This window comes from Protopterus annectens, chromosome 8.part0, assembly GCF_019279795.1.
Source record: "Protopterus annectens isolate FY-2018-M chromosome 8.part0, PAN1.0, whole genome shotgun sequence".
Classification (NCBI taxonomy): Eukaryota; Metazoa; Chordata; order Ceratodontiformes; family Protopteridae; genus Protopterus; species Protopterus annectens.
Genome location: NC_056741.1, coordinates 247,695,042 through 247,707,501, shown reverse-complemented (window position 1 = coordinate 247,707,501; position 12,460 = coordinate 247,695,042). Strand labels below are relative to the sequence as shown.

General features: G+C 45.1%; 1 protein-coding gene across 2 annotated transcripts in view; it reads left to right on the top strand.

The window, feature by feature from the left end:
• The window catches only part of ANP32E (acidic nuclear phosphoprotein 32 family member E), a 777,336-nt gene extending 765,848 nt beyond the window's left edge, over positions 1 to 11,488 (top strand). For both annotated transcript variants that reach the window (XM_044079728.1, XM_044079727.1), the window contains exon 7: positions 9,823 to 11,488. In XM_044079728.1, coding sequence (XP_043935663.1) covers positions 9,823 to 9,893 — 71 coding nt within the window. In that variant the 3' untranslated portion in view covers positions 9,894 to 11,488. The remainder of the gene's footprint in view (positions 1 to 9,822) is intronic.
• Positions 11,489 to 12,460: the final 972 nt, after the last annotated feature.

Below are 12,460 nucleotides of genomic sequence, written 5' to 3'. Positions count from 1 at the left end.
CAGGATTGTACTGTAGAAACATCCTGGAGGCAGCAAACCTGATCCTGTTCATACCGTTACAAAGCACTACAGACTAGATTCTTTCTCATGTTACAGTGGAGTATTTTCAAGGAGCTTTCTCCAGGGACCCCTGGTTCCTTATCCTTCCCCCTCCCAGGTGGGGTAAGCTTTGGTAATCTACCAGTATGCCACTGAGGCAGTGTGAATGGTTAACATAGCACAGTTACTCAAGTCCTACTTTCATGCAGTAGATATTTTACGAATGCTGTTTGTTGGTGATTTTTGGGCTACAAATTAATTGGATTTAGAAAATTCTGTTTGTTGTCCTCCTTGGTTCTTCCTACTTGGCACTAAATGCTTGAACTGACTTCCTGTGACAGGTGTTGGGCTTCCCTTGATGAGAGGGTCTTAGCTGTTCCCCTTTGACAGGGAGCTAGAGGAGGGATTTCTGAGCTCTAGAAAGCTGCCAGTATGGATTTATGTAGGAACAGAACCCATATGCCACTGAGGCAGTGTGAAATTCAAACATTTACTGTTACAGGCAAGTAGGACTTGCACAACTGTACTTTTCAAAAGTTGCTTGACTTGAATAATAGAAAGGGGCGGGTGTAAGGGCAGACTATCAGAAATGACAAGGTGAATATTGATGAGGAAAGCCAGAATATAATCTCGTATAAGTAATCTAGAACTCGTATAAGTAATCTAGAACCTGAGGCATCTGGTTCTTAAATGGCTCCTTATTGGTGTGGCACCAATTGAATTAAATGCCTTTCACTTGCACACACGTGATTCTCTGCTGTAGTACCTGCTGCACATCCTCGGGCAAAAGGTGCCTAAAGGGTGTCAAAACTCCGTCATCAGTTGAAGTGTTTTAGGTTGGGGTGTATGAAGCACCATCTTGAGTTTTTCCAGTCTGGCTAGCCTTGAAGGATCAGTTGCACAAAGTCCGCAAAGGGAGTGCACTTTGGCAAGGAGCTTTGGAGCTTTTTGTCACACAAACCACCTTTTTTGTGGCTGTGCTCCAGCCACTGGCAGAGCATGGAATGTGCCCTAAAACTTTGAAAGATAGCTGGTGATCATATTATCCTAGATAGGATATAACCCAAATAGCTTTGGCTACTGTAACAGTTCTGTAATGTTAAACATCAAGGGGCTATTAGTTTACTACAATGTTAAGACCCTAATGCCGAGAGCTTGGATGGATTTAGCTGTCCGTTCCCTTTAGGAAAATTTTTCAGGACATGTTTGGCATCCTAGTCTCCATTAAGCAGACATGAGACATACCTAACAAAGTGAAAGAAATTCTGTCCTTTGGCCAGACCATCAATGGCACCAGACTAAGACTTCATGTGCATTATCCTCCTCTACCAGCCAGACCTTTAAAGATCAGGATTGTTGTAGTGATAATTGGGATACGTCTGCTGTTTCAGCCTGCTTTTCGTGGAAGCCGCCACTTATATTTTTAATGGTAAAGCAATTTCTCAAGAGTTCTACATTTGAGGCTACCAATGAAGCAACTCCACCAGTTATGTCCTAAAGAAGACACCTTTGGGGCCAGCTGCTGATGCACACTTCAAGTACCAGATGTGGAAAACTATTTTTCACTAGCGACTACAGCCAGAAAGATTTCTGGTCTGCAGGGTCTTTCAAGCAGATGACCATTTCTCATTTTCCCCAAGTATAGGGTTACACTTTGCAAAAAGAAAATCCAAATTCATGTGCAGACTGACAGAATTGTCCACAATTTAGGTCATTCACCTCCATGTGTTGTCCTTCTCAAAGCGGAGAGCGATTTTACAATCCCTATATATGCAAAGGCTTAGGTTTTACCTTGACAGGACAAAAGAAAAATTAAAATCAGACCAGTTATTTTGTATCCTTTCCAAAGGATAGGATGGGAAAGCCCATCTCCAAAAGACTATTTCTAATAGCAGATGGCTACCTTGTGTTCAGACCTTTTGGATGCATTCTATCCTGGACCTTACTAGGATAGATATGAAATGGCTATCTTACATGGGCTGCTGCAGCAGCCCACTATTCTATTATAAGAATTACATTTAAGTAGGTAAACCCACTGGGCAAACGGTCCATTTTCATGGGTGACCTGGGAGCAAACTTTGGTTAAGTGATTGCTTAGAGTCTCAAAGTAGGCAAGTGGAGGTTGTTGGAATTAAAAGTAGGATTGTTGTGTAGGTGTTGTTCTAGAATTATATAGTCTTTAAACCTCTGTGCCATACCGACAGACTTAAGTTTGGAGAAAAGTGCGTCATTGGGGCTGCAGCAATGAACCATACTATAAACAAAATATTTAGGAGTACGCCATATTTGTAGATATTTATGTTCGCTGCTGCAGTAGTAATCCCCTCTCTTCCCTTTTTTATCCCCTTTCCTGTGTGTGTCCTTGGGTTGGAGTAAGTGCCAAGTTATCTGCCCTTTTATTTTTTGCTACCCTTCCAAGGCACCTCCATGCTCAGGTTCACTTGGAACATGGAAGAAACAACTTTGTAAAATCTGGCTTGTACTTGGTACAAAACCATGGTTGCCATCAACTACCATTTACATGTCTGAGAATGCAGGTACTGCAGTGGACTGTGGTCTCTCACCTCAGTGTTGCAATGTGTTCAGAGTTTGTGTGGTAGTAAACTTTTGTTGCCAGGGCCTACAGTGGTGGACAGTCTTTACCAGTCTTCTGGTGTGTTGCTGGGTCTTCTTTCTGCAAATAAACCTGTTAGACTGTTAGAGATTGATAGAAGTTTGCTTATGCACCTGCACAATATAAATCGAGGAGAAAGAGGCATAACAGCCAACAGCTGGATCGAAGTACAGATCTGAAGTAGTTAACTTCATTTGATCAGCAACCTGTGGGTATCGGATCCGTCCTCGGATCCGAGCCGGCAGCTTTCCAAGCTCAAAGATCCAAGCTCTCAGCTCCTCCCCCTTACCCACAATGCCCTGCCACCTCCCTCCAGTCCCCAGATCTCATTTGCCGCGGCTTCTGATAGCTTCTAGCGACGAGCTCTTGGCGGGTGAGTTTTAAAAAACCTTTTAAAACTTTTCTAAGATTTTTTTGTTGAGTGAGAGTAGTAGGCCCTTCGTTTCTGTCTATATACTTTTTTTTCGGTGTTCTTGTAAATTTATTGTTTAAATTTAATTTTCCCCTCCCCTTTACTGTGTGTGTGTGGTCGTGCGATGGCTGAAGGGCCTAAGGCCATTTTTTTCAAAATGCACTGTGTGGCTATAAGCTGTCCCCAGCGGATGGCCACACTCATTGCATTCTCTGCCTAGGGGGTAGCCCACTTGTCTTCTAGCTGCCAAGTGTGTGTGGCCTTCAACCCCCCCCCCCCCCGGGCTGTGAGGGATAGGAGGAATAAGTTAATCCTGGCAGGGCTTTTGCCCGCGGATTCTTCTTCCTCCTCTCCCTCTAAGGCACCAGCCGCGGCTGTCCTGCCTTCAGTTCCCCCTCCCCTGACTGGGACTCAATCTGCCTCTGTTTCTCAGGGAGAGGGGGACTCTTCTAGAGAGAAGACGCACAAGGACAAGGAGCGGCATAAAAGCCATAAGAGGCAGGCAGAGTCTCATCCCTCTGCTCTGCCAGCTAAGTTAGCCCTCCCAGGAGGGTCTCCGGATCTCCACCCTCTCGGCTCCGTTCCCTCCGCTTTTCCCCAGAGCCGGAGGAAGAGTACCGGTCTCCCTCTTGGTCTTCGAGACGGCCTTCCCGGCCCACTTTGGCGACCTCTTCGAGGTCCACCAGAAGCATGTCTGACGTGGTTTGGACCGGATGATGCGTCAATTCTTGCAGGCCCAGATGCAGATGGGGGTGCTCCTGCCTCCCCCCTCCCCTCCAGGGGGGAGCTCTGCCCCTTTTTTTGCCCCAATTGCTCCTTCTCCGATTCGCTGTTGAGTTTCAGAGTCTTTGGATCCGAGCCGTCTCGGACCCGGGAAGTAGACGCTGACAGTACCCTCGAGCGTGTCTGATCCAAGCTCTCGGGGCCGAGAGCCGAGCTTCGGATCCACAGGGGTGTGTCTCTTCGGCTCAGTTTCGGTCTGAGCACACTCCCCTTTCGGGTCCGATCGCATCGGCTCCAACACCAGTCCTTACTTCGGAGCCAAGGGGGCTGCTCTTGAAGCCAGTGGAGAGTGGTTCACTCTCTGCTTTTGACATAGTGGAGAGGGTTCTGTCCAAGTTCCTGGTCCGGGCTAAGGATCCACCCGTCACTCCCGTGCATTTGGGCCTATCTTCCATCGTCCGGCCCCAGGGACAGCCTGCGTCGGTGCTCCAGTTGGTTCCCGTAGGGGAACAGGACCCCGTTGGTGAGCCCTCCTCACAGTCCCTTCGAGGAGGTGCCTCACAAACGAAAGTGCAAAAGTAGGCACATGGACTCCCCTGAGTCCCTCACAGAGGACACGGACTTAGAGGAAGGGGAAGGTTCCCCAAGGTCACCCCCTGAAGACGTCTCCTTTGGAGACATTATGGAAATGCTACGTATCAGAGGGGGGTGGTCTGCCCAAAAACCTTCCTCCAATGAGTCTGTTTCTGGAGTCGTTTGACGCAGTCCCGTCTACGTCTTGGGTGGTCCCCCCGGCTGATTCCCTGGTAGACTTGATTACTACCAGGGCTTGGAAGGAGCCGGACACCGTGGAGCCAATCCCTAAAAGACCAGACAAAATGCTCAGTCCCCCTTCTGACTGGCATGGAATGAAGGGTCCCCAGTAGATGCCATGGGTGGTGGCGGCTGCCACTAAGAAGGAACTAGCACAGGAAAGTTCCTCGGTCCATCCTCCTGATAAGGAATCTCGGACGATGGACCGTATTGGAAAGCGGATGTTTGCTTCAGCTACCATTTCCATAAGGGCGCTGAATTACCTGGCACACGTCATCAGGCTCCAGCAGGACTTGATAAAGGAATACGCTTGAGCTCCCCCAGAGTCCATGGCGGCAGAGGACAAACGGACCTTCTCAGCTCGCATGGCCACTCTAAAGTCAAATTTCTAATACTTCTATGCGGCTCCTCTCCCATGCCATGGAAGTAGCAGCTAGAGCTAGCAGAGCAGGGGTCTCCTTACGGCGCCACGCCTGGCTTCGCCTCTGTGACTTTGCGGAACCCTTCAAGGCGTCCTTCGCGAACGCTCCCTTTGAGTGTTCTACGCTATTAGGCAAAACCGTCTAACATGCTGCTCCACCGCGTGAAAGATTGGAAGACGCTGTCTGCAGTCGGGATCCACTTCTCTAATCCTCAAAGGTCCTTCTCAAGGATCCAGAGAGGACAGAAGAAGATGTGGTTCCGGAAGTCCCAGCAGTCCCGTCCCGCTCCGGACCCCTCGTCCTTCAGAGGCAGAGGAGGACCAGGTGGACACCAGCCCAGAGGCAGAGGGGGGCCGAAGAATTTCTGGTTCAGAGAGCCTTTCTCAGACCGACCAGCGCAGCAGCCCTGAGGGCTTGCCCGGCTGTCCCTCTCTGGGGGCAGTCGGGGGGCGTTTTTCGGAGCACCAACAAAGTTGAGAGTCCATTACTACAGATCGTTTGGTGCTCCGAATAATATCCAGAGGTTACACTATTCCCTTTCTGCATCTTCCCCCTCTAACGAAGCGCCTTCCCGATGTCCCACCCGATCAAAGGGAGGGAGCGGCTTCAGAAATTTCGAAGCTGCTAGAAAAACGGGCCATCCAGCTCATCCCCCAGAGCAGTCCGGATTAGGCAATTACTCCAGGTTCTTTTTGGTGCCAAAAAAGACTGGGGACTTAATTTTGGACTTGTCCTCTCTACATTGCCAAAGAGAAATTCCGGATGGTCACTCTGCAGTCTATTCTCCCTCTCTTTCAGTAGAATGACTGGATGTGCTCCATAGACCTCAAGGATGCGTACTACCATATTCTCATGGACAGACGGTCCAGGAGGTTTCTTCGCTTTCGGCTAGGAGCCATTCACTTTCAGTTCAGGGTTCTCTCGTTAGGCCTCACCACAGCCCCCAGGGTGTTCACCAAGGTCATGGCAGTTGTAGCAGCCCACCTGAGACTTCAGGGAATTCGGGTCTTTCCGTACCTGGACGATTGGCTCCTCACCGCCCCCACCATGCATCTGCTTTGCTTCGCCAGGGATTACTCCCTAGCCATGTCCCAGTGTCTAGGCATTACTATAAATTTTCAGAAGTAGTCTCTTCATCCTGTGCAAGTTCTGAATTTTATAGGGGCCAGGATAAATACGCACCAAGCCAAAGCCTTTCTAACAACGGACAGGTTGCTCAACTTGTCACTACACGTAATGGCGCTCCTGCAGTCTCCAGCCCCACCTGCAGAGTTGGTCCTGAGAGCCCTGGGCTCCATGGCGGCAGCCATAAACCTGTCACCTTTAGCAAGATTGCATACGAGAGTTCTACAATGAACTCTTCGGGTTCAGTGTTCTCTCCTACTCCACCCACTGGTGTCTCCAATTCCCCTGAGCAGGGTTTGCAGGAACTCCCTTCTTTGGTGGCTCCATTCCCGAGAGCTGCGGGAGGGGAGACTGTTTGTGATGCCTCAGCCCCAAGCCACGCTGACCACGGACGCTTCTCGTCTGGGGTGGGGCATTCTATGGGCAGAACAGTCAAAGGCACGTGGACTCCCTTAGAGACCGTTCTGCATATCAATATCCTGGAGATGAGGGCGGTGCTTCTAGCGTTGCAAGCCCTTCAAGACCTTCTTTCTCTGGGGACTATTGCAATTCAGACAGACAACATGGCAGTAGTCTGGTACATCAACAAACAGGGAGGCACCAGATCTTTACCCTCTTTGTTGAGAGGCTGAGAGTTTGGGAATGGGCGATTTCCACCAACCGCTTTCTGATAGCAACGCACATTCCGGTTCGGTCCAACATTTTAGCGGACAAGCTGAGTCGCTCGATCCTCACACCTTACGAGTGGTCTCTAAACCCATCAGTAGCGAATCAGATCTTCCTCAGATGGGGTCAACCTTGCTGCGATCTTTTTGCTTCTTCAAACACAAAATGCAACGAGTTTTTCACTCCGATTCCCCCAACAGAGGAGAGCCCCGGAGACGCCCTGGTTGCATGCTTGGCCCCCTGGTCTCCTGTATGCTTATCCTCCTCTTCCGCTGATGACAAAATTTCTGCAGAAAGCTCATCGGTTGGGGAGCAAAATAATCCTCATAGCCCCATTCTGGCCTTGCCAGATCTGGTTCCCTTACCTGCGGTCTCACAGTGTAGTTCCTCCTTGGATCCCATTCCGGATCTGATCTCTCATCCTACGGGATTACAGCCCCCAAACCTGGGCGACCTCAAGCTCACGGCTTGGTTGATCCATTTCCACTAATCGCAAGGACTCCTGGTATCTTGCCTCCCGTAAAATCTATTCTGGTAGCGGTGCATAAACCTTCTACTAGAAAGATCTACATAAGTAAATGGAAGCGTTTTTCCATCTGGGCCAAAAATAGAGATTTGGATCCTTTTACTGCTCCCATTCCAACGGTTCTTGAATTCTTGTCTCGTATCTTTTACCAAGGAGCTAGTTCTTCTACAGTCAAAGTCCAAATGGCAGTTATTTCCCATTTTCACATTGGGGATAGCCTTGGCCCCTTAGCGTCTGCTAAGATATGCAAAACCTTTTTGAAGGGCACTTTTCTGTTGAAACCTCCTGTCAAGAATGCGGTTCCACCTTGGGTCTTAACCTTGGTTCTTCAGGCCTTGACTGGGCCCACCCTTTGAACTGGTTGCTTCGGTTGAGTTAAAATTTTTATCTTTGAAAACGGCCTTCCTGATTGCAATTACTTCAGCCAGGAGAGTATCTGAGCTTCAAGCCCCTTGCATGAAACCCCCGTATCTGGTCTTCCATAAAAACAGTGTGTCTCTCAGGACTTCACCCTTCTTTCTTGCCTAAGGTAGCCTCTGAATCCAATATCAACCAATCCATTAATTTGCCTGTGTTTTTCCCCAACTTTCAGAACAAAGGGGAATACAGAGGATGTGCACAGACAGTTGCGTTTTTACTTGCACAGGACGGCTACTACTAGGAAATCAGGTCAACCTTTTGTTTCTTTCGCTAAACCATCTATGGGTAAGCCTATTACGAAAGTTACCTTGGCCAAATGGATATCCCAATGCATCGGGCATGCTTATTTAGCCACCGGCCAGCCTGAACCCTGGGGTCCATGCCCATTCTACCAGGTCTATGGCTACTTCTGCAGCATTCTGGTCGAGAGTACCTCTAGATGACATCTGCTCAGCAGCTACTTGGTCCTCTTCTCATACCTACATTTCTCATAAGTTGGATCTGATATCCAGAAGTAGGGCATCATTTGGCTCCGCAGTGCTCCGGAATATCCTTCCTTGAGGTCTGCCCAAGGATTTAGGTAGCTGGGGACTCTGTCCCACAGGTTGCTGATCAAATGAAGTTAGCAACTTCAGATAAAGAAGTTATGTACTCACCATAACGTTCCGTCTGAGTAGGTAACTTATTTTGTCTGCAACCGACCCCCCCCCCCTTCTTTCCCCTAACCTGTTTTATGGTTATTCCATGACGCAGAGTTTCTCCTGGTCTTGCATTAGGTTAGTGTTCCTCTTTCGAGGGTCATAGTCTGTTTCTTGTTAGGCAAACTCGATCTGAGGATTGGAGGGAGGTGGCCGGGCATTATGGGTAAGGGGGAGGAGCTGAGAGCTCAGATCTTTTAGCTTGGAAAGCTGCTGGCTCGGATCCGAGGACTGATCAGATACCCACAGGTTGCAGACAAATTAAGTTACCTGCTCAGATGGAACGTTATGGTGAGTACACAATTTCTTTTTTTCCTGGCTTTGAAAGTCCTGAATACCAAATTCCTTCCAGGTCCTGTCCTTATGTGGTCAAACTAGTCTGTTATTTTGTATTATCTAGAATGAGTGAGGGTGCACATGGTCAGCATTAGTTTACAGTGTATGAACATACCTCCATTGAAATAGCACACACAGAGAAGATAGGCATTTGCATGTTTTTATCCATGTACATAAATTAGAGTTTCATGTTGAAGTGTGTTAGATAAAAAAGCCTATTTAGTTTGGGGTTCTGCTGTTACCTCCTTCCAAAATTTATATATATATATGTGTGTGTGTGTGTATATATATATATATAGATATATATATATATATATATATATAAATATATATATCACATATATATATATATATATATATATATATATATATATATATATATATATATATATATATATAAATGTGTGTGTGTATACATACATATATATATATATATATATATATATATATATATCTAATATATATATATATGTATGTATGCATGTGTGTGAATGTGCTTTAATGTACTATAACACATTTGCTACAAAGCTCATTTCCATCTAAAGAACACAGGAGACTGGCGGTTCTTACGGATGTATAGACCCTATTAATAGCTTAATCTAAATCAAGTCTTGCATTTTGGGATATCTGCATAAAACAGTCTGCTAAAGGTTCCGTCTGCTCTGAGGTGTGGTAAGTTTCAGCCAGCTGTGTGTTTTTTGCAGTCTTGAAGCTTTGTCAGTTTACTGTTAGAATGAACAGTGGAAAAGGAGTAGGCCTTGGTGGTGCTAAGTAAACATAGGAGAAAAAATGACCAACTAATGTCCTGTTTACAATTATGAACACAAAAGAAATGTGAACTACAACTTCAGATATTGACAGGTACTTGAATTGAATTATAATTACATATAGGTATGCTGTGTAAACAAGTTTAAAAGGTGTGAAATCTGTACAGTATGAGGCAGCATTTGCTATAAAGTGACAGTTGTACAGTTTTCTTAGTGACCATCTGCCTTGTAAGACCATAACACAGCTTTTTTTTCTTTCAGAAGAGGATGCCCGAGGAGAGAAAAGAAAGAGAGAACCAGAGGATGCGGGAGAAGAGGATGATGATGATTGACCACCTTCTGGGAAAAATGGGACCTAAAGTTATAATAAATTGGCCATAGTGATCCCATCGATTAATTTGTAGGTGTCCCAACAGTAAATGTGTAACTTTATGTAGATAGGGTGTGATTTTTATTGCAGTTTACCATTCCAACTGAGGTTTGTTTTATTAGCTGCCAGACAAGAATCCTTTTGACTGTCAAGGCACAGAAACTTGTATGTGTTTCTTGTCACCTCTTCCCTTGCATTAACATTTACTCTTGTGTTACTGTCCAGCAAAGAGCTATGTAATTCATTGTGCAAGATGGTATTTAATATATAATGTTCTGGTCCCATAAGTGTATTTGCTGAGTTTCAAAGATTAACGCTGATGGTTAACATTTTTGTGGGGTTTTCTTCTCCTTTCAACTTTTCTTATTTATACAATTGCATGAATATCAGCTAGACTATACCTCTGTTATTGAGGTCACCGGTCTTTATCTTTAGAGTAGAGGAAGCATTGGTGTCTCAAATTTAATGGCCTTTAGAGTAAATAGCATATTTTTCCTTTTTATGCTAGAAGTGAGTACTGGATAGGGAAAAAAAAAACTGAAATGCATGTGGGCAGTGTACTCAGTAATACATCTGTTTTGTTCTACTACTATACAACTTTTAAGTTTTTAACCTCACTAATTCCTATTTAATGGCTGTACTTGTTAAAAGCTAAAGCCATTTTTATGTGATATTGCCACACTTATGTTGCATAAAATATTTTCTCATTAACTTGGTATCGTTATATTTGAACGTACTGAGTTCTGTATCTTTGGAGCCTTCAGATGGTTTCAGTAAACCTGAGCAACATCTGTCAAAAGCCAGTTTGTCTTAGAAACGATGCATATATACTTTAAAACTGCATAATTTAGTTTACCAATTGATATGTTACTTGTATCTTGAGGAGATGCAGACTGTCAAAAGGAACTGTTCCACCTTTCAAAACCCATTTCCTCTTAATTGCTGGGATTGGAAGTTGCCAGTGATTATTTTAAAGAAATCAGTCCTAGTCAGTTTAGACAAGGGCTTCTGAATTGCATCAGTTTTCTTTTAATGTAAGGGGCTGAGGGGGAAAGCTATTTTCCGATAAAGTGAAATAACTTTTGTAGTGGCCATTGGCCTACTTGAGTTTAGGCAAGCAGCATTTTTCTGCTGCCATACATCACTTGGAGGTAATGAGTTTTAAAGGGAGGAGCTTTATGATGTAGATACGGATGTTTTTTATATTTTGTAGAAAAAAAATGTCCTATTTTATTGTTTGTATGGCAGTATGTATATAATGTTTGTGTTCACTTTGAGGATTTCAGTCCTAAAACGTAAAAGAATTTGGGTAACTTTTTAAAATAAAGCCATGACGGATATTAAGATGGAAATTTGCAGCACTGTGTTCTGAAAATGTTAAGCTACAGCAATCATATTTGTGTACGTGCGTGTGTGTGTGTGTGTGTGTGTGTGTGTGTGTGTGTGTGTGTGTGTGTGTGTGTGTGTGTGTGTGTGTGTGTGTGAGAGCCCAGTATGTGGAATACTGTTAGTTTTTTTACAAACGCATTTGGTTGAAATAAAATGTTCATTTAATAACTTTTTGACACCTGTATTTTTTCTTCTGTGTCAATTATTTTCCCAGGTGTTGATAGATGCGCACTCTGCAAAATAGCAGCACATGATATTTTGCTCACGCTCTTCTGACCATCCTAACGGATGCTTTGAATCTGTGTTGAGATAATTTTCTTCTAGACATTTTTTGAATACTGAATTGCTCCCATGCTTGAGTACTGAATGCAGCCATAAATTTGGGAGCTTTTGATCGGCAATATGTTATTGGATTGCTTAAACAGAAAATTGTTGATTCCTGACTGTGCGGAAAATAAAGAATTACAGGATTTAATGCATTCTGCTGAAAAGGTTGGAAAACGTACTTTGCAATGTGGATTTGATTCATTAGAGGCCTCTTGCAGGGCTGCTGTTACTGGGTCTGTGCTCACAAGGCATGCTTGGCTTAAGGAGCAATCTTTGCATGATCATATTAAAGCTAAATTGTTGGATGCTCCCTTAAATCAGGACCACCTGTTTGGCAACAAGTCTGAGGAAGTTCTTAAAAAGATGGAGGATAAAGCCAAATCTATGCAAACTATTAAGATTTCTTACAAGTTCAGCCTCCTAGATTTAGTAGACACTGGCCCTCTAAGAATTGGTCCTTTCCAGCCCTTCTCAAGCCAAACCCAGACACAGCAGAAGTCCCAGGGGGCACACAAGACTAAGCAGTGGGGGGTTTCCGCACCCAAATCAGGGAGTAGTAAGACTCCCCCGTATGGAAAACTGTCTCAATGACTTGCTTTTAAAACTTCCAAGCACTTCCCAACTGAATGCTTTTTTAAGGTGGAAAGATTGGTCTGCAGGCCAAAAACTGGGAACTCATTACCCAGGACAAATGGATTTTAAATAGTGTCCCAAGGATACAGATTTCACTTCACACCTTACCAAACACCAAGCGGGTGGCCAGGTCTACCCCCAAATCAGTGGGCAGAGGCCCAAAATAAAGTACTCTCTCTC